The 28,000-nt window shown below is 41.0% G+C and overlaps 2 protein-coding genes and 1 long non-coding RNA gene across 9 annotated transcripts in view; 1 reads left to right on the forward strand and 2 right to left on the reverse strand.

Annotated features, from left to right (window-relative positions):
* FAM149A (family with sequence similarity 149 member A) overlaps positions 1–6,621 on the reverse strand; it is a 30,079-nt gene extending 23,458 nt beyond the window's left edge. For all 3 annotated transcript variants that reach the window (XR_004315466.1, XM_032468771.1, XM_032468772.1), the window contains exon 1: positions 5,673–6,621. Coding sequence is in view for 2 of the 3 variants with exons in the window: in XM_032468771.1 (XP_032324662.1) it covers positions 5,673–6,355 (683 nt within the window). In the remaining variant the exon portion in view is untranslated. The remainder of the gene's footprint in view (positions 1–5,672) is intronic.
* A 146-nt stretch (positions 6,622–6,767) lies between these two features.
* On the forward strand, positions 6,768–18,547 carry LOC116660093. Of its 3 annotated transcripts, XR_004315469.1 has the most exons (4): positions 6,891–7,096; positions 8,979–9,289; positions 10,237–10,349; positions 18,413–18,547. It is a non-coding gene; the product is annotated as an uncharacterized LOC116660093 (long non-coding RNA). The 3 variants fall into 3 exon arrangements; XR_004315468.1 differs by lacking the exon at positions 8,979–9,289 and having other exon boundaries at positions 6,768–7,096; XR_004315467.1 differs by lacking the exon at positions 6,891–7,096 and having other exon boundaries at positions 8,279–9,289.
* TLR3 (toll like receptor 3) lies at positions 15,390–27,999 on the reverse strand. 3 transcript variants are annotated; one of them, XM_014553913.2, is made up of 6 exons: positions 27,896–27,999; positions 27,393–27,492; positions 22,599–23,044; positions 20,899–21,090; positions 16,839–18,691; positions 15,390–16,601 (listed from the first exon to the last, which is right to left on the reverse strand). In XM_014553913.2, exons 2-6 carry the CDS (start codon positions 27,409–27,411, stop codon positions 16,373–16,375), a joined length of 2,739 nt encoding a protein of 912 aa, XP_014409399.1. In that variant the 5' UTR covers positions 27,412–27,492; positions 27,896–27,999; the 3' UTR covers positions 15,390–16,372. The 3 variants fall into 3 exon arrangements, with proteins under 3 accessions (XP_014409399.1, XP_032324661.1, XP_032324660.1); XM_032468770.1 differs by having other exon boundaries at positions 27,591–27,915; XM_032468769.1 differs by having other exon boundaries at positions 27,393–27,915.
* Between the last annotated feature and the right edge of the window lies 1 nt (position 28,000).

The raw sequence follows: 28,000 nt of genomic DNA on the forward strand, positions 1-28,000 counted from the left end.
GCTTATTTCTTCTCTTAGTTCTGTCCGTTGTTGCTGTAGACATCAATAGATCATTGTTTTTGTAAACTCAAAGTTTAGATTGCTTTTCTGGAGTAGAATAAGCTCTTCACTGTTTACAAGGTTACTTCTGAGTGGTAAATTTTCTCCCACCATGTATGATAATTCCTGTATTCCCTCATTGAATCTGGCTGCCGCAATCAGACAGAAAGCATGAAACACTTTTCCACTAGAGTGGAAACCTTAGCAGCAGATGTTAGGTGCTACAGCTCTGTCAAAAATAGATCTATCTTTATATATTTTGATAACGATTTTATTGGTGCCTACAAATTTGTAATTTTCATATCTTCTAATAAACTGACCCTTTCATCTTTATAAAATGGCCCTTGTTACTTCCACTAATTCTTCTTGTTTTAAAGTCCATGTGGTCTTTAAAACAAGATATTATTAAAGCTACCCCAGTTTTCATTAGGAGTTGCATGTACAAACACTTCATCTACACGTTTATATTCAACATTTCTGCACTCGTATTTAAACTATGCCTTTGATGAATAATATATAGTTATAGCTTACGTCTTAAATACAGCAGGGGATAAATTTGGTTCTTATAGCAGACAGGGCTGGGGGCTCTAGCAATCCCACATCATCTTAATCCAATCAAAATTAAGAAGACTTAAATCTGCATTTCAAGCCCTGGGAGGCTGGTCTATTTCCAGTTTACCATAACTCTTGAGTGTGTGTGTGTGTGTGTGTGTGTGTGTGTGTGTGTGTGTTGTAATTTACTGTCCGGCTTTTCTAGTTGCACTCAGGTGGTGGTTTTTTGGAAACAATCCAGTTTGCCATTGTGGGAAGTAGAATGGAGAGAATTTTTGTATTGGACTATCACACAGTGTGTGATATAAATCACCATTCATCTCCCAAGGGAATCTTCAGTGACATAAACATTTCCCCCTAATTCCTTAATGCAAGAATAATTCACTAACACTTAATGGTGAGAACAGCGCTGCATGCTGCTTCATGGTCAGCGTGAGGCGAAAACAGAAGTTTCCAGTGGGAACACGTGTGTGGCTTAGAAGCGTATTCGGAGTAAACACACGTACACACACACACACACACACACAATGCTAAACTCAAAGTGCAAATGAAGAACTTAGGTACATTAAAAAATAAACATTCCCATCTAAGATGAATTTCACATCAACTTTGAATTCACAAAAATCATGAGGTCTGGAACCCAACAAGACATGTTTCCATTAAGCACAGCTAAAGTCTTGGCTGAAACAAAGGCAAAAACTACCTCCTCGGGGACTTCGAGGGTTAAATCAAGAACCAACTTTACTCATCAAGTCCAAGGTTAAACTCCACCCCAAGGTCAAACCAAAAACAAAAGGATCAGAAGTAGAACTTCAATGAAGTCATAGGAGGAAAAGACGGACAGAAGGACAATGGCTGGATATAGAATGACAGACAAGGTTCATTTTTTTCAGCCCCAAACCAGGTGGTGCGCATGTGTGAGGCAGCCCGGAAGGACTGGCACAATCAACGTTTGCATAGTCAGAATTCAGTCACTGTCGTCAGTACTTCTTTGACATCTAGCATAGAGTCCCACCATTTTTTTCAATGTAATTTTGATATGCTCTATTAAAAGAAATTTCATTGTAAGGAATTGAAATCACTGATTAATTTTAAAATTGCCACTTTAATGAATCTTTAAAAAAATAACCAATATCTCATAGATTTTTTTAGATTGTCAAAATTATACCATTTCTGTTAGAAATTAACAAGCAAGAAAGATCCAAAATGTTAAAGGTTATGTGAAAGAAACATACTCATTAGATAAACACGAATGCAAGTGCCTGGCAAAGATTACAGTTGTCAATATTTAATCATAAGACTTCTAAAACCCTTAAGTGCGACATCTAATTAAGAAAATGCTCATGTGTAGGTATACCCTTTTCCCTAGCAAGGGCCATATCCAATCGCTTATTCTCTATTTTTTTTTTCTAGTAAGACAATGCTGGGTAATTATCTGCCTTACTTGTACGAATAAAATATTTGATTTACTATTAAATATACACAAGATAATTGATAAGAAACACATATATAATAAACTAGAAGAGAGATGACAAACTTCATGTTTTAAAGAAGTCATGAATTTACAATAAAAGCCATTTGTTATCTGTCCTTCAAAATGGACAAACGTAAGCTTTAATTTTGGCCTCTTTATCAGTATTAATAGGAATAGCTTCAGGAAGATACTTTTAGATTAATTATTAACATGATTTTTATTTTTCAAACCTATTTTCATTGGAAAGAGTATAATTTCTTAGAGCCAGTTTGTTCCAGGAAAAAAAAAATACTACCAATTACCTTAGAAGTAGATCCTTATTACCATTTTAATTCATTAAAAACAGTTGGCTACACATATATGTGGATGATAAAAATGGATCCCCTGGATTTGAATCTTACATTTTCCCACATGTTAACAACGTGGGATTAAACCATTTCTTATTCTTTCTGAGCCTCAGTTTCTTCATATGTAAAAAGAAATAAAATTCCTACCCTGTATGTTTGTTTTGGGGATTCATGCTAATGACTATAACGTGCACACAGCATCTGGTACCCGGTAGACATGGAAACACTAGTTGTTATTTCAAATGCTAAGAACCTCAGCTTTGTAGAATAAAACATATTTGAGCAATGTTCACATCAACCCATGAAACACATACTAAAAATATTGAAACTAGTAAGTAAAACCAAGACCTTTTCTTGAGAAGTGGAGGCTGACCTAAGACAGGTTTGTGAGGTAAGGGATCAGAATGCCCTGATCCTTCAGGAGAACTCAGGGAAGGTGGTTGAATCCCAGAGAAAAGACAGGCTGTGTGGTGGGTTGGCGCCATCCTGGAAGTCCTGTGACCTAGAATGTTGGTATAAGAGCAGCAGGCTGATCCCAGGGCTCCCATTAGGACCACCGGAGTCAGGGAGGGAGACCCCTAACTTGAAGGGCCTTTGTGGGTAAGGGGGTAAGACCTGGGTTATAAAGAAGGACCAGACAAGACTGTGGATATTTCAGTGGATTCAGCAAGAACAGAGGTTCTCAAAGAACACGTTCCCCGCCACAGAATGTCCTGGTCCCATGTAAGCCCCCCAGAATGAGGCTCAAGTCCAAGACAAAGATGAGAGCCATCCCAGACAATGGGGTTTTCATTTCTACCAGTGGCAGAATGTGAGCTTCAAATGAAAAATAGACCTAAAATACGGGAAAATATCCTGATGGAGCAGCAGGCTCACTGCCCTCATCATGACATGATTCAGAAGGGATAAATACACTACGATCACCCATTAGTCATAAGTAAGGGACTCTTCCAAAGAGACTACGGACTGGCCACAAGAGAGTGGGTCATGGCCGTAAATTTCCTGTCAACAGTTCCTTTTTGTTTGGAAATGACCTACGTTTGCAAGTTATGCTTTATGAGAGAAATTGCCGTCAAGGGTTGTAGTGGATTATGAGAGCTCTGATGCGATGTAGCTGTTGGCGTGCAAGTTCCAAAAAAAAGGCAGTAATAGGTATGAGAAAGCCCCTCCTTTTGAGCAGCGGATCTTGGCCCCAGGTTACATCGCCACAGCCGTGGCTCCCAAAGACACTGTGAATGGAGTGTAATGTCACCTCTAGATTGTGTGAACAATTCAGAGACTCTCATCTTTAATCAGAGGCTACTATTCAAATACTGCTTAGCCTTGTATTTTAGAAAGAGTAAAATGGTAGTGTGATCATTTGGATTTTTATTTTCTCTCTTGGTGTCCTGAAATGTGTTGCTCATTGTGGTCCAAAGGCATCTAAGTAATGTCTGCTTCAGTGCTTCTCAAACTTTTGTGTCGTTTGATCATTTAAAAAGTTTTTTTTTCAATTCATTGTGGATATATAATTTTTGAAGTACAATAAAAATAAATTACTAGAAAATAAAATGGGAAAAATGCACGAAAGTGAAATCTAAAAGTTTTGCTATCAATCAACAGACATAAAGTTACTCTGTCAATTGCTATAAACTTTTCTGAACACTTACTCTTACTTTCTGTACTTATGGATTGGTGACAGGTAACTGCTAATAGTTAACGCATGTTGAGAAGCTCTGGTCTAGCACAGAGAGAAGATCCCTCTTATTTCAGGAGATCTTAAATTACCTAGCAACAAGGACAAAGAACACTATGCATCTTGCAAAGTAGGTCATACTGTAATGTGTGAAATAATTTGTAACTGCTGTGTCTTCACCATCAACTCTACATGGAAAGCTGCCCCATTTGTTTTTCCAGTCCTGTTTTCTCTCCCAAGTTCCACTCATGCATGTCCAGCTCTCTGCCTGACAGCCTTCTTCAGATGTTTACCTAAGACCTTAACTCACTGAATCCCAAAGTGAACCCCTCACCTACCTGATAGACCCACTTCTGTGTTCCCCACTGTGTCAATGACATTCTCCTGGCGGACACATGAAATTATCTTCAACTCTCCCTCTTGCTTCTTTCAGCCTCACCAATGCGTTGCCAGGTCTTGTGATATTACTCATTTCAACATCTTTATTTGTATCATCTTTGTTCCTAGGTTCCTGTACCTCGCACATAGATGGATTTTAGCTAGAGCGTGCCTTCTATCTGTGTTTACTCTCTCCTTTGCATTAGTTTAATCCTGTTAACGCTCAGTGCAGTTCATGCCACTCCTCTACCTAAAAACACTCAGTGGCTTTCCCAGTGTTTACTAAACAGAGTCTGGTATCCAAGGTTCTCCCCAGTTTTCTCTTAATGCTGCTTCACAAATAGGATGCTCCTAACAAATGGAAATCCTCATATGACATGTAGGTCTGTGCCTCTTTGCTTGTGCTCCTCCCGTTTAGCCTCCTCTTACAAGAGGAGTGTTTTCATCACCGCTCTTGGTGGTGAAAGGATAGTGTGTGTGTTGAGGGAAGTGTCCCCCATGTCCCAGTGAGGCGGTTCCCATGATGTCAGTCAGAGCTGCTGGAGGACCTCAGGGCCTAGTGGCAAGAACTCAGGAGCTCTAGGGTATATGATCAGAGGTGTCCTGAGTACTACAAATGCCTTTTGTGTCATATGTAAATTAACTGGATGTCTCCCAGAAAAAAAAAAAAAAAATCCCACTTAGGATAAGAATTGGGGCTGATCCTGGAAAGGAATGGAGACACGGTGCCTCATGGTTTCTCAGAATTGTAGCTGCCACCGTAGGTATCAGGTTACCCTACACATCTTGCAAGGCCTGCATCCGAGAAAGGGACTGGAAGGCTCCTTTCAAAGTCCTTAAGAAACCCAGACTATCAAATGATCTAAGAGCCAAGCCTTCAGCTAGAAAAGAAACAAAGTTTTGTCCTCCTTCCCTGCAAGGCCTGCTTCCTCGCCCCTCCCGCCCCGCGGGCACACAGCAGAGGATTATCTCCAAGAAAATTGAGCAAATGCGTATCAAAGCCTACGTTTGAAAAGAACAGAAAGTCAAGAAACAAAGGACCTAGGAAAAGAGCAAGGAAGGTGCTCAGGGGAGTTAGTGAAGTTATTGCAAATAGTGCAGTTTTATAAAAGACCCCTGGCCAGGCCGGGGTCGGGGGTGGCAGGCGGAGGGGTAGGGATCCCAACCGAGGAAGGACCTGCCTGGCCCCGTGCTGCCTGCTACTCACGCTTCCCCGCCGTCCTCCGAGCTGCTGTCCGAGGCCCATTCCTCGCCGATGCCCGGAAGGGTGAAGAACAGGGTCTTGGGGCCAGGCCCGGGGGGCACCCAAGCGCTGGGCTCTCTGTCCCCGGGGCCAGGCGGGCGAGGGTTCCGTGGGCTCGCGGTCAAACTGCTGCCGCCCGTGGGGCCCCCGATGGAAGGCAGCGCCGCCCAGACCCCGCCGGGGCCCGGGGGCGGCCGCGCCACGGCCACCAGATGTGCGGGGGAGCCCGCGGCGCTGCAGCCGCCGCTGGAGGGGGCCGGGGGCACAGCCAAGGGCTGGGGCTGCGGCTGCGGCTGGGGTGAGGACTGGACTTTGGCTGCTCTCGGGCTACTGGGCCGCGAGAGGGGGCTCCCTAGTGCTTCTGCCGCGCGGCTGGCGACCGAGACCCGGGGGTAGGAGGCGGTGAGCAGAGGCTGGAGCGGCGCCCCCGGTGAGGCGGAGAGCGAGTCGGGCGCCGGGGCCGGGAAGAGGGTCAAGGTCGGGGCCGTGCTCAGCGAGGTGTCTGCGCTGGAACCCGCCGGCCCTGCGGTGGCAGCGCCTCGCGAGTGGCTGGGGGAGGCGACCGGCGAGGGAACCGTCGGGGGCGCCGTCGAGGACTTGAAAATTTTGGCAAAGAGAGACCCAAGGTCCAACACAGCGACCTTCATGTCCTGGCCTTCCAAGTGCTGTCCTGGCTGCTGCACGAACCTCAAGCCCAGGGGGAACCGGGCTGCGGGGCTCCATCCACCGCTGCCTGCAGGGATCTGGACAAGGAGACCTGGGCGGGGGCGGGGGTCGTGGGGTCCCCGCACACCGCGCACCCCAGGGGCCTCTGGTGCTCTCTCTACGCGGAGCAACGCTTCTGGGCTCTGGGCCCCGCGACAATTCGGCTAGACCCTCCCTGACGCCCGGTTGGCCACCGTCTGCAGGGAGCAGTCCCTTCCGTACCCTAGTGCTGCGTGCGAGACCCCGAGGGCCAGGGGTCCGGGAGCCCACGGAGGCGACTGCTGCAGCTGCCAGCGCCACCCCGGGCTAAGGGTGGAGACTGGGGCCTCCGGCAGCCGCAGATACCCCGACCGGCCCCCGGGACCGCGCAGTCGGTTGCTAAGCCAAACAAAAACCCTGCTTAGCTCACTGCTAATTGGGCCCCAGACTGCAGCCTGGAGCTACGTATACAATAGATACCCTGGCTCCCCTCCTTGATCCCTGCCTTAAAGAAACACTCTCCAATTTCTCCATCACCCTTAGAGCTTCCCCAGATTCGCAGAACTCTGGGCTGAGGGTGAGGAGTTTGAACAGAAACCTGGGAATGGTAACCCTGATTCCAAAAAATCTGGACCTTATCAAGACCAAACGAGCCATGGCCAGCTTTCTGATACGAGGGAAGGTTAGTCAAAACATACATTCAGGTGAGTAGACTTGAATCAGCAGTGCCCTTCCTCCCACCTCATGGCCAAGTTCAACGTGTGTCATTAAGATGACAGAGGGGAACAACAGGGTGGCCCCTAATCCAAGAACTTGGAAATAAGATTGAGTTCTGAGAGATAAACTGGTAAAATCCACATACAGTGTATTTATCCGTTAATGTTCAGTGGAGAGTTTCTGTTTTGATCTCAGAAAATATGTTTTCTGATTGGGCAGAGAAAGGAGATGAATAGTCTGGTAGTGAATAAATTAACTGGCATTCGTGATTATATACATTAGTCTTTTGCAAGTTACTGGACTGGATTCTGAGCCACAGTACATTTCTATGGTAATGCCAAACTTTGCATTGTAGACAACTAACTGATCTATTTATGATACCACATCTTGTCTTGATCCCTTTTCTGCATCCAACTACCAGGAACAAACATGTGCTGGGATTTTCTATTTTTCTACTTCAAAATTGGGTTAAGTACTGAGACGCAAAAAAGGTGTTTTCTTGCCGTGGCATGGAATAACCAGCTTCATCTCCCAGGCTAAGTGTCCGTGAGAGCCCCCCAGAGAACAAGTACAGCTGGGCAGCCATCGAAGTCAGCAGTAGCTTGAGGAAGGAAGACTGTGTGTGTGCTTAAGAGAAGTAAGAAACAAGCCAGTCAGGGTCAGATTGTAAAGGTCCTTCGATGTTGGGAGACCGAGAGCATGCCATTGTCAGCATGTAAAGCGCCTGCGAACAAGGAAGAACCAAAATGAGGGAAGGGAGGATTAAATAATACTCATCCGGGAGCAACTATGGAAACTAGAGGCAGGGGTCTCAGGGTCAAGTCAGGGAAGCTGTACCAACTCCATTGTCTGCGGGGGCACCAGAAGCAGGCTGGTGTCGAACCATTACCATTTCTTATATTCTCATTGTCCCCTGTTCATAGCAACTCATCCTGTAGGCTTAGAGGTCTGTGAGCTCCATCAGAACACTGGACCGTTTTCATACAGCACTCTGGCAGGATTGCAGAGCTGTTGCCTAAAGATTTTTTGTTTGTCTTTTTCATAAGGATCTTGATTCTGATTCATAGGACAATTCAATCCTCAGTGCAAGTAGAGAACACTTCTGGAGTATGTGCTTTCAGCGTTTAAGCTGCTAATCACCTGATTGACTCTGAACAAATATAATATAACTCAAAGGGACAGGCAGCAAAAAAGGGTCACTGCCAAGCGAAGCCTGATTCAACTCACCCAGCTCCTTGGGAACAGCTCTTGTCTGCTGCCACATCTCAGGGTTCCGGATTTTACAGACCCATAATCTTCATAGCTGACCAGCCTCTTAGGGTGGTGCCCCACTCACTTGACTTATAAAATACTGATGCATAAGCCACAGCTCAAGTGTGTTAACTCATAACCACACAACTGCCATGTTGGCCTCTGCTCTTTCTCTCCGAGAGGAATTCCTGTTGAGGTCAAATGAAGTTGGAAGATTGTTAGGTGAGCACAAAATCAAAGCAATACATGACACATATTCACATACAGAGGGCAGTAACCCTAGAAGTAAATCACCCCCCTCCATCTTGGAAGAGAAACTCTACTTGAACAGTGGGCACTCACCCATCTGTCTTCAGCTCTCTAACTTGAGCTATTTCTGTGCTTTGATTACCAACCACTTCCCTTCTAGGCACACACTTTCCTTTAAGTATGTAGATACAGTTAATAAGGCTACGGAAAAGCTCATACTCTTCCAAATCCCGCCTTGAACGCAGTCTGTTTCTCAGGTGTGTTTGCGTGCATCCCATCTGTTACGTATGGGTTGAATTGTGTTCCCCATAAAACTACAGTGACGTCCTAACTCCCAATTTGTGTGAATGTAACCTTATTTGGAAATAGGGTCTAACAGACAAAATCAACACAAGACAAGGTCATCAGCATGGCTCTGATCCAATCGTCTTAAGAAAAGAGAAATTTGAACACACACACACAGAAAGAGCATCATGTGATGACAGAGGCAGAGACTGGAGTGATGCACCTGCGAGCCAAGGGACATCAGTGATTGAAGGCCACCGCCGGAAGCTCGGAAGAGGCAAGGGAGAGACTTCCTTACAGATTCCAGAAGGAGCATGGCCCTGCTGGCATCTGACATCAGACTTCTAGTTTCCAGAACTATGACAGAAAGCATTTCTGTTGTCTGAAGCCACCTGGTTCGTGATGGTTTGTTATGGGAGCTCTGGGAAATGAATGCACTATTGGGGTAGTAATTAATTACTGGGGTGCAGCATGATCATAGAATCTTTCTGGTACCTCCCTGAAAGTCTTCAGTGGGCGTATGTGCTCTAAAAAGCTGGCTACAGATTGTCTAAAAAACCTACACCGAGGAAAACATAAAAAGGACGGGGGACGAAATATCATCGCTGGTTAAACAGTGATGTAAAATCTGGCCAGCTTCCTGAAGGCGGCGCGATGAATGAGTGACTGATCCTTTTGTCTGAAAGGCCTTTGAAAACGATCTATTAATTGCAAACGTGATAAACAATTCCTCGCAAGTTGCTTGGTCTTTTATACCCACTGTTCATCTGTCAACAGTCTTTCAGACAGATGTTAGATGCTACCAGGCTTTTCTGTTAATTACCACCAGTGCGCCATTCTCATAACATGAGCCCAGGTGACGTACCACAATGGTCTGGCCCAGAGTAATGAAATGAAAGTAAATGCAGCAGTCTTTGCTTCTAACTGTGACCGTGTTGATTTTAGATAGGTTTTATTAGAAATGTCAAAGCCGTGTTTTATGTGATGAAATTCTTCTGCTTATCTTGCTTAATTACCAATTTGATGAATTGTTTTTCTGATGTGTATAATCACGCTGGGCTACATTACTGAGAAAATATTAGGAAGTTATGACCACGTTGCTGTGAAGGAATGTTATGTTTTGGAAACCTGAAACTTAAAATAAATAGCCTGAGGAATTAATCTGTTTAAGGATTTAAATTGTGTCACTTAGCATGACACCAAGGCCAAGGAAAATACTGTCAAATTTGACTATAGAAAAAGTAAACTCCTGAACAAGGGAAGTGGTATGGTAGACTCTGGAGCTGGACCTCCTACCTTCATGTTGTCTCTGCCACCAACCAACACCCTCTCTGTTCCTTAGTTTCCTCAACTGTAATCCAGGAATGATAACAGTTCCTACCTCAAGTGACGGGACTTTGTGAGAGTTACACTCATCGATACATGCATGGGAGCTGGAACAGAGCCTTGAGCAGGGTAAGTTCGTTTTCATTACAAGTGTTGCAAGAAAATGGGGCATGAGAGGATGATCATGTCCTGGGTTTTGGGTGAGTCCCTGGGACACGCCCTGTCAAGTGAGGGTCCTTGGCTTTGTGCAGAAAAGAATTCAAGAGTGAGCCACAGTAAAGTGAAAGCAAGCTTATTTAGAGAGAGACACACTCCATAGACAGAGTGTGAACTTTTTCAGGTTTCAATTTATTGGTCTTTCACAAGACTGGTAATTATGGTCAAATATAAGTTAAAATAAGTTATTTAAAATAATTTCTTATACAATATGGACGAAATTTCAGTTAACGACTGTCCAGGGTACATGTAACTAAATTTGCCTTTAAGAGGCTCATAAATAAAAAATAATTATATATATTAGATTATTATAATACGTAATATATAATTATATTGTTTCTACATTTTGGCTATTGTGAACAGTAGCTGCAATGAATCTGGGAGGGCTAATGTCTCTTTGAGATCCTGATTTTAACTCTTTTGGATTGTTGACCTGAAAGAAATAGACAGCCAGGTATTTCTCCAGCAAAGATGGGCTTACTTGGGATCAGAATAGAATGGCAGTTGGGGTCTGTAACCATGGTGAGCCACATGTAGGTCCCCCTGTGGCAAGGGAAGGAGTGTGCCTTTACAGGGAAGTTAAAGGAGGGGGTAAGGGGGGAGCTATGGTAAACAGAGTCCATGGCTTTTCGCTGGCTGAGTCCTTGCCAGGAAAGAAGTGGAGTCTTTCTTCTCCCTGCTTGGCTCTGCGATCATCACTGGGCATGAGAGCTCCCCCTTCTGGTCTCTGTTTATCACTTTTTTACAGAATAAATACTCTGAAGTGGGATTGCTGGATGATAAAGTCTTTCTATTTGTAATTTTTTGGAGGCACCTCCATATTACTCTGCGTAGCAACTGCACCATTTTGCATTTCCACCAATGCTGTGCAAGGTTTCCAGCTGCTCCACAACCTCACTTGTTGTCTTTTGGCTTTGTGAGAATACCCATCTTAACAGGTATGAGGTGATACCTCATTGTGGTTTTGACTTGCATTTCCCTGATGATTAGGTAGGTTACATCAGAAGAGGCTGCAGGATCACTGAGCTGCCGGGCCGGGAAGTTGGAACCATTATCAGGGAAGTCCAGAGGGAACCTCTGTTTCTTAACACTGCGTAGGTAACCAGGTTTCTCCGAAGAAGGAAGAACTCATCTGACCCAGTGTTTATCCCCAAAATTGCTTTATACCAAAACAGCTCCAGCAGAAGAATAGCTCTTTAAATCCTCTTGCACTGAAGGGTTATCTTCAGCAAACAAGTAGAATGTAGAAAAGTCTCCCACCTGAGAGTCCCTCCAAGGCAGAGCTGAGGCAAAGCCCTTTCTCCTAACGGGGTTTGTACAGATTCTTGCATCGGCAACAGTGGGCCTTAAGGTTACACATTCTTTAGACTCTTTCTAGGCACTCCTACTGTTCAAGAGACTGACCCTTCCTAACCAGGAGTACTCGGCACAGGGTCAAGTCCTACTAAGTCATCCTACCGAGGAGGTGTGTTTAGGAAGGCTGTAAGTTTCCAGGGTTGGATCAGGTTGAGTCGAGGGTTAGGTCTCCTTATAGAAGCCGATACCTGACCTAACACTTGAAGTCGCCAAAAGTAGTCAAGAAAAGAAGGAGCTAGGACAGCAGTGAAAGCAGAATCACATTGACATAGGGATGGAAACTGCAAAGGGCCAGGCATGCTTGGGAGCCTGCAGGTAGCTCTGGGTGACTGAAGTTCATGGCCTATTCATTCACTTAATCCTTCAATCAACAAACATTTTGTGACTGCCTACTGTGTGTCAGGCACTGCGTAAATATTAGGAAATGATTGGCGATGAAGCATGAAAAGAAAGAGAACAAGATCACAAGAAAACTTAGAATGTAGACTAACGGTATTTAAGTGGGGACCTGGCACGCCTTGGACCATTCCTGCACAGGGTACTGGCCTTTTTGGGTGTAGGTATTGCAGAGTTAGAGGAGGCTGGAGGGCATTTTGAAGCATCCTCATTCTCTCTTGTTTGTTTTCTCTCCCAGAAATAGAATTAATAAATATGAAATTTCCTGGCGTTAAAAATATATTTAAAAAACATCTAATGTGTCTATTTCCTTCTTCTGTCCACTGCCACGGTGCCGATGTAACATTTTATTTTCAATAGCCTCTTGTTTGCAAAATTACTATGTTCCAGTCATTCCTCTAGATATCAAAGACACCAAGATGGATAAGATGGAGCTCTGTGTATTCCAGGTGCTCATATTCCAGGGGTGCAGGGAGGAGTCAGATATAAACAGTGTCCAAAACCCAATGTACAGTTGGACTAAGGTTGTGAATAAAGTGCTGTGGATGCGGAAGGAATGAAATGATTGACACTCTGCATGGTGTGTGGGGCAGAGGTGGCATAGCAAAGGATTCCCACAGGAGTTGCCTGGACGGGAGTGCCAATATAAAAGTAAAATAGGAAACTCTTTTTGTTTCTTTTTCACCTTGATTGGAAGGAACAAATATCGTTATGCTGTTAGCATTCTGAAACATAACATAACGCAGGAGGGACCATGCCATCTTCTTTAATACCACCCTCTGTGACTCTAGAAGTGTGAGTTGGTTCACGTCTTTCTGCCTCTTCAAAATCCACGTATCAGGGCAAATTGATAATTTCTGGAAGAGACTTTATTTTTAAAACTAAAATGGCTGCAAGCTGGCAGAAGTGCTTGCAGAAACCAACTGAACTGTCAATACCTTCGGAGGCGTAGTGGATGCTGCGGGGAACCACCAAGATCTCCGCTACAAGGGCCCAGGCAGCTCCTCTTCCAGTCGCCCCCGAGCGTTAGTTCCTGCCATTTCACAACTGAGCCCCTTCTTTGGAATTGCTTTGTGGCAAAGCTTATCGCTTAAAGTCGCACTTCCTTCCTGGGACTGCCCACATCCGGGGACTGGCTGATGGAGGGCATAGCAGTCCAGCCCCTTTGTGTAGTTCTGCGTTGACCCTGTAGGGGGCTCTGGAGCTCCCCGTGGTAACAGTATCCCCTGGTATAATTAGTGACTGATAATCGATTGTCATGCTTTGTTATTTTAATACAGATTTATATATTTATAGGAAAAAAGAAATGCTTCAAATCCCCTTCTGTTTTCTCAGAATAAGCCTGGCTGTTTGGACCATGAAGTTGTAAGTCATGCTCCCTCTCTTCAGCTAGGTGTCACATTAATCTAAGTCACAGACCCAAGAGGGAATTTCATTATAATTTCTGATTTTGCCAATGGAAACCCATAAAGTTACAATTTCAGAATACCTAACTCTTTAAATCCAAACTCCTTTGCCACGCTCTCTGCAACACAGTTCCATCCTCTGCAGTATCCCTGCTATCTCCCAACGCCGAGTTCATGCCTCCCTCCCTGCCTTCCACCTTGCAATTCATTCTGCCATCTTCTTCCTCACTCACCAAAATCTTCCCCGCCTTTGAAAGATCTGATCCTCTTCCAAGGAGCCCTCCTGTGTCCAGGCCCATCTTTGACAACCCCTTCCTACTCTAACGCCTCTTGCCAATTTCCTACGATGCATCTCATATCCAATTGTACCTTTTAGTGTTTAGCACAGGTCCAGGCACATGTAGCTAGCTCCTCAAAGAATCCTATTTTTTAACAGATTTATTAATATATAATTTATGTACCAAATGTTTTACCCATTTTAGGTGTATGATTCAATGATTTTTAGTAAATTTACATAGTTGTGAAATCATTACCACAGTCTACTTTTAGAACATTTTCATCACTCCAAAAAGATCTCTGATGCCCATGGTCTCTATTGATTGCAAGAAACTTATTTTGAGCTCTAGGTTTGGAACATCTTTACATTTTCTAATGATCACCATCTCTTACGATTGAGACCATTTTACAAATAATCTAAGGCAGACATTTGAATAAGTAAACGTTGTTAAATAAATGGCACTGAAAACTCCCTTCCTCATTAACAAATTGACTGCGCTACTTCTGATTATAGCCTAAAAGGTGCCATTTTTAGGTAAAATCTAAATACCTAGATTTATTTTAATCTCCATGTTGTTGATTCAGCTGGATTTTGTTTTGAAAGTGAAAACAGGACAGAGTTGGGGTGAACAGATTACATGATGACATCCAGAGAGCGTTCAAACAAGTCAATTCACATGTGGAAATTAAATAGGTCAGACAAACATCCTTTTCTGCACTCCCTTTGTCTTGAGCCCAAGGGATCCGGACAACTCTGAGAACAATTAGAAAGCCCGCAGAAGTTCAGGATGCTGCCTCCTGTGTAGGTCAAACACGAGTCAAGGTTTAGACCTTTTATTAGTCTTACCTACATTCAGTTAAACGGGCCATCCCTTGTGCATCCTAACTTCTTGAATATTAAGCAACTTTAAAAAAAATGACATTGGAACTCAGTTTAAATTGTGCCCATTTGATCAATTATCTCATTAAACAAGCAAATAAGAGAAAGAAGGCAAAATTACTTCCCGCTCTGCTTTTCACAAGTGGATAATATATTGATAAATTCATAATAATTTATTTAGAAATATTTTAATGATGTTGAGAGTATCAATAGATAACAAAGTGCATCAAGAAAAAAGTAGTTGTGATTTTTTTCTGTGATGCTAAAATAAAACAGGATTATTTACAGCTAGAAAACAAATCTGAACAAAAAAAGCTATAAAACAAATGTCTCATGTGTGAGGGTGGCTTATAATGTGAGAGTAAAAATTCTCCAAATACTCACATTATTGGGAGACTATAGAGTCTTTCAGAACCAGCAGTACTGCAGATATGACTTTTTTAAAGGATTATATGAGCTTAGTTCTGAGAATACTGAACTGTTTAAAGTTCCAAAATGTCACATCTCAAATGCTCTCTAAATTCAGCAGACAAATGAGTGCCTCAAGTATAAAAATTATCTCAACATTATTACAATTTCAATTCTCCCTTATACTTGAATGCCAGAACTATAAAGTTTTTAAAAAGTTATTCACATCTGTTTCCAATAATTACTCATTTTATTTTAAAACAAAAATAAAACTTAAAATAATCATAAGGACTAATGTACACAAAGCATCCTTTTTATGGTACAATCATCTAGTCTATGTGAATGTACTACACCAGGGTCATTATCACTAAGAATCATGGGAATAGTTACGATTTTGTTTGTCACCGTAATTTTTGAGATCAGCAGTCAAAAAAGTCCTAGTGGAACCAAGTGATTTGGCCAGGGTCATCTCCTGAGTCTGTGACCAGGGGAAGGCAATATTTTGTCTACACAAAGCTAATCTACTAATTAACCTTCAGGAAGCAAGCCTTTCTGCAATACATTTAAGTAAAAGAATTGTTTCTCCTAATGCCTTCTATAGCCGAAATCTAAATAGCAGGAAAATAAAGGTATTTATTAAAATATTTTTTATTAAGTAATCAAAATGAATTGCAAATGTTTTCTGCCCTTGAGTATATTTATTAAAATATGACATTTAATAAAATCAACACTGAGACAGGTACCACTAAGATAGAAAGATTTTCAATCGAAAAACTACTGCTAATTAAACTTTCAAAAATATGGGTGTATGTATTCTTCTGTCACAACTGAAATAGCATTGTACACATTAAAACAGTTGTATTTTATTCTGAGTGCGTCCAGGAAAAACTAGAACATAATTATCACAAACTCTTATATAACTCTAATTTTTCTTTATATGGGGAATATTTTGAAACTCTAAGTTTGCATAGGCCTCAGTAACTAACTGTGTACTCATCAGTAAAGGATATTCTTACATGTTTATTTGGGGTTGAATTAAATCAACTGGTAATGAAAAGCCTGAAATGTCTACGGAAGAGATATAATTGTGAGACAATACTCCCACCTATAAATACAAAGAAACAGGTTTACGTTACTTCCAAGTAAAACATCAACTTACCAAGGAGCTTTTTAAATTAGGGAAGTTACTCCTTTAATTTAGTCTTTAAATAAATTTAATGTGCTGAATTTCTGGATCCAAGTGCTACTTGCAATTTATGATGGAAGGCATCTATCCGTTCTTTCTGAACCGGCCAGTTCAAGATACAGTGAGATTTAAACATTCCTCTTCGCAAACAGAGTGCATGGTTCAGTTTATAATCTGGAATCTCCTCGAGAAAGATCAATATAATGGAATCCAGATTTTGTTCAATAGCTTGCTGAACTGCATGGTGCACCTTGAATCTAAGTTTAAAAAAAGACTGAATTCAGTTATATATCAATATACAGTTTTTAACAGCCCAAAGCTCTAAAATTTAAAATTCCCCTTCCAATTAACTTTAATCTGTCACTAAAAATCAGGTTATTTTTTTCTTAACTTAATTTTAAAAATTCTTTGAGTTGTGAGTAATAACAATAGTAATATTTAAAAGCTCAATTTAAAAACAAGTAGACACTTCAAATTTCACAGTGTTCACCTACCTTTTGCATAATGGATCTTTCAAGAGATGCTGTGTGATAACAAAAATAATTTTTCTGCTCCTTTTGATGCTATTAACGATTGCCTCAAGTTCAAGGGCACCTGCCTCAAAGTCCCTTTCTTCCAGACAAAATTTGAGAGTTTGATCATTTTCCTCCATTGGGGAGAAGTGTTCCCAGACCCAATCCCTATCTTTATAGGCATGAATTATATATGCTGCATATTCAAATTGCTCTGGCTGTCTGTCTATTTCTTTGTAACCAAGAACTCGATGCACTGAAACATTCCAATAAAAAGATATCCTCCAGCCTTCAAAATGGATGAGCAGGACAATAAAGATGAAAATCAAGAGGATACTGGTATTTATCATGAAAAGGAGTTCAAACGGGGCACTGTCTTTGCAGGGTGATAAATCAAAAAGCATCACTGGGAAGCCATGGTATTGAGGTGGAGTATTGCAGAGGTAGTGGCTTGATAGTTCAGAGATGTTGGTGTGGGTACCATTAATCCAATTAACAAACCAGGCAATGCTTTCACATGTACAATCAAATGGATTAAAGCGCATATCTAAATTGCTCAGGTTCTTGAACGCTGGCCCAAAAACATTTTTCTCAACGGATGTTATGAGATTCTTCTGAAGATTTAATGACTTCAGAGACACTTGATTATCAAAGACAGATGGTGGAAGGATGTTTAAATTATTCAATCCTAAATTGATGCTCTTCAATTCAAATAAGTCCTTGAAGACTTCTGCTGGAATCTCATCAAAGCCATTAGACTCTAAGTTAAGGATGTGGAGGTGAGAAAGACCTTTCAGAAACTGAACAGGACCACCAGGGTTTGCATGTTTCCAGAGCCGTGCTAAGTTGTTATGCTGCAAATCCAGAATTTCTAGTTTCTCAAGTCCTTTCAACAGGTCATCGTTTATGTTGGCTATGTTGTTGTTGCTTAGATCCAGAATGGTCAAGTTAAGAAGAGGGAGAAAAGGGGAAGGGGAGCTAGCCACATTTTTAAGGGCCACCCTCCGGAGCATCAGTCGTTGAAGGCTGGGAACCAAGGCAAAAGAGTTGCTAGTCAGCTCTAGGTATTTGTTGTAGGAAAGATAGATTTCAACAATATTTTCCAGACCTCTCCATTCCTGGCCCGTGAGTTCTTGTCCAATTTCATTAAGGCCAAGGTCAAGCACCCTCAGGTGGCCCAACCAAGAAAAGGCACCACCCTCTATTTTTGAGATTTTATTTTTGGTGAGGTTGAGTATGAGTAGAGGAGAACCAGCAAGCGATACAAATGTTTCATTTGTTAAAGTTCGCAAACTTGAGAAGGCGTTGGCTAGACTTAAGTATTTTAGTTTTTTCAGTCCTGTGAACATATTGCTTTTTATGCCCGCAAAGTTGTTATCTTCCATGTTGAGATACTCCAAACAGTTTAGCCACTGAAAGGAAAAATCATCTGTCTTGGAAAGCGTAGGCAGGGAAGTGCTTTGTTTAGCAAAAGAGCGTCTCAAATTCAGGTATCTCACATTGGCAAGCCCGTAAAAAGAGCGAGAAGACAAATGCTGTATGTTGTTATATTCCAGAAAGAGATATTCCAGATGTGGAAGCCAAGCAAAGGAATCATTACCGATCACACTTAAGCTGTTCCGGGAAAGATCAAGCATGGTGAGATTTGTCTGCTTTAGTCCAATGAAAGTCGTGTTGCTGGTTCTGTACAGCTGGACATTGCTCAGGGAGAGATTCTGAATGCTTGTGTTTGATAATTCCAAGCAAAGCTTCTCTGTGAGACTGGGGCCCAGCTGGGCATTGTTCAGAGAGAGGCCGAATAATTTTCCAATTGCGTGAAAACACCCTGGAGAGAACTAAGAACGGGATGGAAAAAGAGGTTAATGGACACAACAAGGTAGAGTCTCTATGACCTTGGAAAAGCTGAAACACAGTTTTTACCCCGTCCCCTCTCCCCTTTCACAACCTTCTCTGGGTTTTCTCTCCAAACTGCTATTTCCCAGCTCTTTCCTCAGTGCCTGTATCACCCACCTCCTGCGCCAGCCCTCACCACCCCCACCCCACCTCCCCGGCCACTGGCTAACTTCTACTCAGCATCCACGTCTCAGCTTAGACACCACTTCTTCGCGGGTCCTCCCTGATCTCCCAGTCTAGGCTAAGTCTCCTGGTACTTTTACTTCACCGAGTATAGTCGTAATCAATACACTATTTGTAAAGTCTCCTTTGGGGCAGATCCTGTTTCTGTCTTGACCACTGTTCTCAGTGAACATCCTGGAACGCCCGGGTGGATTTTATTACGAAGCAGCGGCATGCACTTTTCTTCTGTAACTCTGAGCTCCAGCGATCCTCACTGTCTGCCACCAAGGTTTTCTCCTGACTTTATTCCACTACGGTGTCTCCTGCTCCCTTCTGTTCTGCCTCCACTCCCTCTCCGGAAGCCCTGGCTGCTCTGGGACTTGGCGCTGGGACGGAAGGCAGGAGAGAAGGAACCCGGAGAGGAGAGCGGTTAAGTCTCCCAGGGGAGCGAAGAGGCTCTGATGGCTGCTGTACCACATAGGAGACGTTAGGGCTAACAGAAGAAATGACAGAAATGTGGAAGGAGGTGCGCTTTACGGTGAGTAAAGAGAGTCAAAATACCAAGCAGGAAATGATTAATTATGGTACATCTATATGACAGGATTATTTTGCAGTCACTGAAATAAAGCTTTTAAATAATTCTTAATGACACGGAGGATGTTCGTGACATGATATTCCTTTTACATGGCAGGGTACAGAGCATCCTCAGAGAGGCACTACAGTGCAGCTGTTAAGAGCCTGGGTCCCGGTCTAACACTGCCAGAAGCTCAGCTTTGCCGCCATCTGGTCACCTTAACCTTTCCTCATCTCAATTTACTCTGGTGTAAAACAACGATAAACATAAGTTGGTTACAGGATTATGTAAAATTATGCTAAAAAATAGCTGGTCACTGTGCCCGACATGAAGTGCTCTGTGAATTTCAGCTGCTGTTGTCTTTTTTCCCTTTGTTACAAGCTGGAGATAAACATACCCAGATGCTGACATCGACTGGCCTCGAACTGTGGGCTTTTGGGTGATTTTTATTTTCCTCCTCATTATTTATATACTTATATATGTTATATATATATATATTTTACTTTAATTTATTTATAGATTTCTACAGTAGATGCTCTAAACAACAACAAGAAAATGCTGTTCAAAAGTTAACATGAGTAGCTTGCATAAAATAGTTAATTATGATCTCAGGATAATTTAATTCACAGTCTATTTTTATGTCTGAAAATTAATACAGCCTTTTAAAAAATCTGAATTTGTTTAGAATTCTCAGCATTCTTATTCTTGTCCTGGAAAGGAATAAAATACAGACATACTTGGATGCAAAAATAATTAGCAAATTGAGCATCGTGGACCCAAAAGGAGAAGGTTAGTTAGGTTTATTCCATTATAGGAAGGTTTCTGTAAAAATATAATGCTAGTTATTGTTTACTGAGCATTTACTATTTGCCAGACACTGCTAAATTCCTTACCACATAATCCTATGGGGAAGTGTTATTATTATACCAATTTTAAAGCCAGGGAACTAGAGCAGAGAGGTCTGGAATAATTCGCCTGATTGCACAATTATTAAGACATAAAGCCCAGATAGGCAGTCAGCTAACCTAACTCTAAAGCCTGTGCTCTTAACCATCATACTATTTGAATTCTTCCAGAGATTTTGTGCAATAGATAAAATTATTTCCCCTTGACAAGCGAGGAAACTAGAACCAGAGAGGCTAAGTAAATTCTCCAGGATCAAGGTTCTGGTCTGTAATGGAACGAGGATTTTAATCCCTTCTGCTTAACAGCAGAGCTCCGGGTCCTCATTGCTACCAAACTCCCTTTCTTGGGAGGATGACGTAACTGACCCTGAGTAGTAAGTGTGAAGGATTTCTGGGAGACACGACAAAGGTTATCACCCCTTTATCTATCTCTGTCTTTTGATTCTTATTCCTGTGACACGTTAAGGGGCGGCCCACAAGTACAAGCACACAGACATTTTTACCTTACCTCTGTGATTTTATTTGACGACAGCTCTAACCTTTGCAGAGAAGAATTGCCAAGGAAATCAAGTTCTTCACTTCTTAGTGCATGTATTTTATTATTTGATAATAGAAGTTCTTGAAGATTTTCCAGTTGGAGCTGAGTTCCCAATTTAGTAGATGATAAACCATTATGAGATAGCTCTAACTTGACTAAATTCTGAAAGAAAAAAAAATGTATACAGATTAGAGTCTTGCCATCAAAACCCGTTCATCGAATGTACGTGAATCTTAGAAATAACTCAAGAGCAATGTGTCACATATCTATTACTCTAAGAAAACTGACAGTAGGAGTAAGAATAAATCTTGGTTGTGACTGCAAATACTATTATTACAAAGATTTCGTTTCTCACTTCAGTGAATCACTTTATTTCTCTTACCAAAATACAAAGACTTAAGCTTATTTATTTGTGATATAAGGACTATTCATAATAAGCATTTATTTATTTACTTATAATAAGCTTTTATTTATGATGTCATGAATATTCATGTGGCTTATCAAACATAAATGCTTGTCACCATCAGCCTTGAAACTAAAGAACAGATAGAGATAAGAAATGTTTTCTTAGAAAGAACAAGGCAAACCTTGCTGTCCATGAAATCCTAAAAAGATTTTTATATTGAAAAAGATTGATATTTATATAAATTTTGCATCATGTCTAGTAGAGATAACTAATTTTTGCCTGTTTGTTTTGTCAGTGCTGTGGGACGTTTTATCACTTTGTGCTACTTTTGAACATGTCAACTTCCACTCAGGTAAAACATAAGGAAAAACTGATATATGTTAGGGCAAAATCTTACGTAATGTCTCATAAAGAGAACAACACTTCTATTTATGCTTTAAAAATAAAAATAACATTTTGCCACTGATTGACTAGATTCTGAAGTCTTTGTGTCTAAAGACACTTCATCCACATCAGAATCTAAGGCACAAGAATTTCAGATCCCTAGCTAGCAAGCAAATCATTTCATAAATGTTTCTAAGCATATTTAAATTTGTATGTTTTTCTTGGTAATTGAGGTCAAGGAATGCTCAATTTTTTATAAGTCCACAAAACGAAGAAAAGAGTTTTGAAAATAGCTTAAAAAAAAAAGCACTTAATAATTGTCTCAGACTTAGAGACAAAAGCATACATTTTCATAGATTTAAAATTTGAAGTACTGACAAGAAAAAGGTGGTAGCCAGAAGCAATATTATAGACGACTTCTTAAATCAAAAGCAGATCACTTTTAGTTGAACAATTTGCTTTATCATGCATCAAACTGTTCTGTTAAGTCATAATTCGCACTTCTTTTTTCATTACTGCAGGTGCTAACGGTAGCACTGAGAGGTTATTTGCTGTGTTCCTCATAGGGTATTCTGATTCTTCTCTGATCTCTACCTCTTGTTCCTGAGTTCCACTTCCAGTGGGAGGACGCCAGAGAGGAGATTTCTTTAAAATTAAAATTGGAACTTGATTTAAGGTGATATTTTCTCTTTTGAAAACGTCTCCAGTCATCATGGCCGTATTTGTGTGGGGCCCCCTACCCCCTATTTGGGGAGATCTGGTTTCTTATTCTTCACCTTGATACTTACATACGAAATCTAAGGGTGAATAAATGACTGGAAAACAACATTCGATAACGTATTTTTCATTTTTTACATGGAAATGTTTATTTCCATCTTACCTTCAGGTTTTGAAAGGGATTGTTCTGGATTTTCTGGATTGAATTGGACATTAGATGGAGTTCAGCCAAATTCATGCAGAAGAGAAAGGTTTTATCAGAAAGTTGAGACAGCTCATTGTGTTGGAGGTTCAAAATTTCCAACAAAGGCAGACTTTGGCACAATTCTGGCTCCAGCTTTGAGATGGAGTTAAATCCTCCATCCAAGACAATTAGTTGACTGTATCTTGTGAAATTGGCAGGTGGTAATCTTCTGAGTTGATTATGGGTAAGATTCAACACTGTTATGTTTGCCGGGAGGTCATCAGGAATTTGAGTCAACTTCAGGTGACTGCAGTCGGCTACTTGGTGTCTAACAGCACATCTAGAAGATGTACACAGTATCCAGAAGGGGAACAGCCCCAAAAGGGAGTAGATATGATATCGCAAACGCCTGCTCATGACTTTGCCTTATGAAAGGAAAACATAAAAAGTAATGGACAACATTAATAACACATGCTTTCATATGCATTGGTTTATTCCTTGTAATATATGTAACCAAATGTGACTACGTGTGATCTCATTACTCGTGACTTTTGTGATATACAGGTAATACATCAAATGGAAATAATTCAAACAGCACAAAGAAGTAACAAATGGAACAAACTACCTCCTCGCTCTTCACCTCCACCCTCGTTGCAATGTTCCTAAGGTAAACCTCTTGACGGCTTCTGTTTTTAATTCTCATGGTCACTTCCACAAACCTAAATAATATACTCATGCCTCTGTTTCTTCATTTCCTGACTGAATGCCTGTATTTTCTTGCTACTGAAAAGATAAGGGACTTACCTGTACTATTTCCTTATCCTCTTCGCATTTTTCTTTCATTATTTTTGATTTCATTTAATCATATTACATTTCTAACTTTAAAGACTATACTTAAAATTCTGTCTCTTGCCCAACCAACTTTAGGTAAAAATCTCTTGACCACTCACCTTGAGATACAGGAAATGTGCGCCCCTGTATTTTTCTACACATTTCCTCCATCCTTACATTTCCCCAAACCATCAGCTGTCACATTGCTTGACATTGTCAAGATGTGAAATGTTAGCATTTTTATCATGAAACTATGCCTGAGTCTGACATACGTCATCGAGATCAATTCAGAAAATCTCAATCATAAATATCATTTGCAGTTTTAAGATGATATAAATAAATACTCCCTGCAAAATCAGGAAGACTTAGAGAAACATAGTGATTAAGAGGATAAACCCTGGAATTATGCCCTCTGTGTTCTGATCCTGGCTTCTCTGCTTTGTAGTCTCTGGTGAGTTCATTTTTCCTCTTCTTGTAAGTAGAGAAAATCATGGTAGCTCCTTCACAGGTTGTTATGAAGATTAAAGGAGAAAACCTTACAGTATCTGGGGTAAAGCAGCATTTAACATCATTACTCTTCCTATTAATCAGTACAATGATCCCATGACTTATAAATGGATAATTACAACTATTTTATAGTTCGCAGATTTTTCACTATAAAGAAAATCTATCCACAATGAAGATGAATTATATCATAAGACAACCAGAGCCAATTATTAAACAAGAAAGAAAGAGTAGAGGGAGTCAGGCATGTGAAATAATTAAAATTCCAGGAAACTCATGGATGTTTGGGAAGATTCCAGAAGTTCCTTAGTAACTTAACTTTGTGTTAGGTGGGGAGTTACAGCGCAGATTCTGGCGCTGCTTTCAAAGCCAAAAAAGCAATCATTATCTTCCCTGAACAACTACAATGGTCTTATTTAAGGTCTGACTTCTTTTTTTTTTTTTTTTTAAGAAGGTCTGACTTCTTTAAAATTGCTCTGCTTTTCTCTGCTCCTCAATTTCATTTTAAAGAATAAAAGGGAAGTCCTAGCTTGTGAGGTATCCACGAATCACTTTATCATATTACTTGTTCTAAAGATTGAAAGCAGTAAGTTTAATCATTTGCTAATACATCATTCACAGCATCCAAAGGCATTTAAAAGTTTTAGTAAGGGAGGCACTTCAAGATCGCAGAATCAAAGGATGCGGAGCTCACCCTCTTACACAAATAAAACTTTTAGTAAGAACCTTTTATATATTGTATAATTAAGATAGCTTATGAAATATTACATAAACTACTTTGATTTTTGTGTAAGTGATTCCTATAAATTAAACAACCATGTTTGGTGTATTAAATGGGTGATTTGAGAAGCCTTAATGCTTCTATGACTCTCTTAAAAATCAAATGAGTGCTCAACTGTGTATTTAGCCCCTCTACTCACTTCTACTGAAATATTTGTCAATTCTTATGCCAGCACACATCGTTTCAATTATTATAGCTTTAGAGTAAGTTTTGCAGCCAGAAGTGTAAATCAGCTGCTGTCCCTTTGGAGATGGACCTCATTCTTTCAATGAAATGTGTAGCTCTCTAAATAAATTTGCTTTCACTTAAAAAAAAAAAAAAAGAAGAAGAAGTGTGAATCCTTCCACTTTATTAATTCTTTTACTAGGTTGCTTTTTCCATGATATGGCTGATAGGAATTATCTGAAGTTATTTTATTTATTGTTTACTTAATTATCCCTCCTCACCAGAACATAAAGCTATAACGGTAGAGGCCACACTTGTTCTCATTCTGTGCAGTGTTGCCTCTGCCTAGAAAAATAACTGGAACATAGCTGGCATCGAATACTTGTATGTTGGAGGACATTTATCCCACGGGCAGTTAATCAGCTCAAGAAAACACTCTTATCTCCATATTATAGTCACAACTTTATTTTGATGGGATGTGTACCTGATGTGGTCTTCTCTGCTATGATCATTTACCAAGTTTCCCTTTCAGATATTTTAAAAAATTGAATATATCCTCAGTGCATGGAGATGAATCAGTAATAATGATAGTCAAATAGATTTTCCATAAGATCTAAAAGACCAGAAGAATTCCAGGTAAGTTTTAGAGAATAAAATCATTTTAGAAGATTAATTCTAGGAAAGTAGAGCTAGTGTATTTAGAACTGTTCGAATATGCTTTAAAAATTTAATGGTCTTACTTATATTCTAATTGACTTCTCAGAAACAGGAAAAAAATCAGCTTCCCATCTGATGCCCTTTATAATACTGCCATTAAATATTTTTAAAGCTATACATTTTCCTATGCATAGGCTGTGAGGAACATCATTGGACACACCTTGCCAAGTTACTCAAGTGTGTGGCTGGAAATGATTCTGGAAATCAGGACCAGCTCCCTACTCTCCCAAACCTCTCTGCCCAGCACCATAAGGGTACTGCCTCTATTTACCAACTCACAGGACAGTCCCTGCAATCACTCCACTCTTTGTTCAGGCGACACTTATCTCTCTTGGAAGGGCTGTAGATAGAGATCAGAATTACTGAGAGGGACTCAGCCATTTACAAAACATGAAAGGAATGAGAGACATTCCCAGATCTGAAGATACACTGGAGAAGACTCACCGAAGGCCAGACAGGATGAGTGAAAAAGGAAACACACACAGAATCTTACAAAACTTCAGAATTGTGACCATTCACAAGAAAAAAATTCCTAAACCCTTCCAAGGGGAACATACGGCCAATTGCTTCAGAAGGAAAGAGACCATAATTGCCATAAAACTTTCCCTCAGGATCATAAGCCACGAGAAAACAACAGTGATGAGCTTTCAAAACGTTCAGGGGGAATAATTTTGAACCCAAAACTCCATCTCTAGCTGAACAAGTAAAGATAAGAGGAAAAGGTATTTTGAGATACACACAGACTCAGTAAGTTTATCCCCAGGCAACCTGTAGGAAAAAGTTACTCTAGAATGTGCTTCAGTAAAACAAACAAACAGAAAGACAGTGAGAGAATGAGATGAGCATGAAGAGGTGACGCTGCATGAGACAGAACAGAAACAAAGAAAGCTAAAAAGAGATGAAAAGTAGACTCAGTGGGGCTTGCAATTTTGGAAAGCCTAGGATCACATTTCTTTGTCCAAGTGAGAGACAATGTTGCATCACGATTGGGACGTGGGGTCTGGAGCCAGGCTGCTTAGAGTTAATCATTATTTACAGTTTGGCTTGTAGAGTTTGGTTTGTAAATTCACAATATTCTGACCCTAAATTTATTCAGACACACCTACATGCAGACACGCACGAACACATAGTCATGTTAGGTCGGGAGGCAAATTCCTGAAACCAGCGCTGCCCAAGGCTGCCCAAGCCACATTTGCCGGTGATCATTTCTGACCTTCCTACACATCTGAACATCCTTCCACTTCTGATCCTCCTCCGTTTTCCTTTAGGGGGCCAAAGAAAGCCATTTTCTTACTCCCAGGAGCACCCACAGTGTTTTCTACTTTTCAACCTCACCATAAAATGCCAGCTCGCGTCTCCTCTCCAGCCAAGAAAACTGAGAACAGGAGATAAGCGCTTTCAAGTTCACAGGGCTTTGTATCTTTAAGGCAGAGATGTGATTTTTTTTTTTAAAGGCTGATGGAAAATGATTTCTGTTGCTTCCCTAATAAGCTTTTCCAGTCACAGAACACCACAAAGGGAAAGAAAAACAAATACTGCTTGAAGTGTTCTATCATGTTAGTTAGAAACTGTTGCAATTTCTCATCCTCTGAGCTCTGTTCACTTCTCCCACACCTGGACCATCCCCCTTTCTTCTGCTCTCCTCGTTGAATGATCTGACCTCAAGCACCAGATCAAAGACCAAACAATGCTGAAACCCACAAGGTGCTCTCTAGCTTTACCCACCGTGAGAGATCCCACCCCAATACGAGTTTAAAATATATATCTTTACTTACTCTGACAACAGCTGACCATTCCTTTTTCATTAGTCTAAATCCAATTGTTTCCATCAGGAAGTGTGGCAAGTCTGCTGCAGACTCGAAAGTGAAACTACAGCTTAAAAAAAAAAAAAAAAGGCTTTTCTAGTTAGTGCATTCTAAGAAGGGCAAAGGGAAACCCCCCCCCCCCCCAAATCTTAGCAAGAGATGTTTTACAAATTGCTTCTTAAAAATGTCTTGTTTTTCCTTCTTCAGGTACAGTCCCTTGGGTTTTATTAAAAGGGTCCCAGATTGAGCAACAGAGAAAGTTTAAAGCGTAAGATCGCTCGCTTTGATGTGGGCAGGGCTGATCTGCCACAGGTTAATGAATATCTGAGTGTGAATTCCTTTTTTTTTTTTTTTTTTTTAAATCAAAGCCTGATGCCTGGCTGTCAGAATCTAGCAGAGTGTGGTTAGAGGGACAGAAAACACTCAGTCTCTAATCCAAGCAGAGGACTTTCACTTCTCTTATCTCACTTTACCTTCTTAGCAATCCTGGAAGATAAGCAATGCAGAAATTAACCTTTTGCTCCAAGGAAAGACCAAGTTTCGCAGCAGAGAAAGAGCTGGCCTTGGCAGAGCCAGGA

This window comes from Camelus ferus, chromosome 26 (assembly GCF_009834535.1).
Source record: "Camelus ferus isolate YT-003-E chromosome 26, BCGSAC_Cfer_1.0, whole genome shotgun sequence".
NCBI classification, from domain to species: Eukaryota; Metazoa; Chordata; class Mammalia; order Artiodactyla; family Camelidae; genus Camelus; species Camelus ferus.

What these genes read in the sequence shown, in the direction of transcription:
- TLR3 (XM_014553913.2), bottom strand. An exon ending in CGTCAAATAAAATCACAGAG is followed by an intron (nt 18,692 to 20,898) that starts GTAAGGTAAAAA and finishes TCCCGTTCTTAG; the next exon opens with TTCTCTCCAGGGTGTTTTCA. An exon ending in AAAGATCCATTATGCAAAAG is followed by an intron (nt 16,602 to 16,838) that starts GTAGGTGAACAC and finishes TTTTAAACTTAG; the next exon opens with ATTCAAGGTGCACCATGCAG.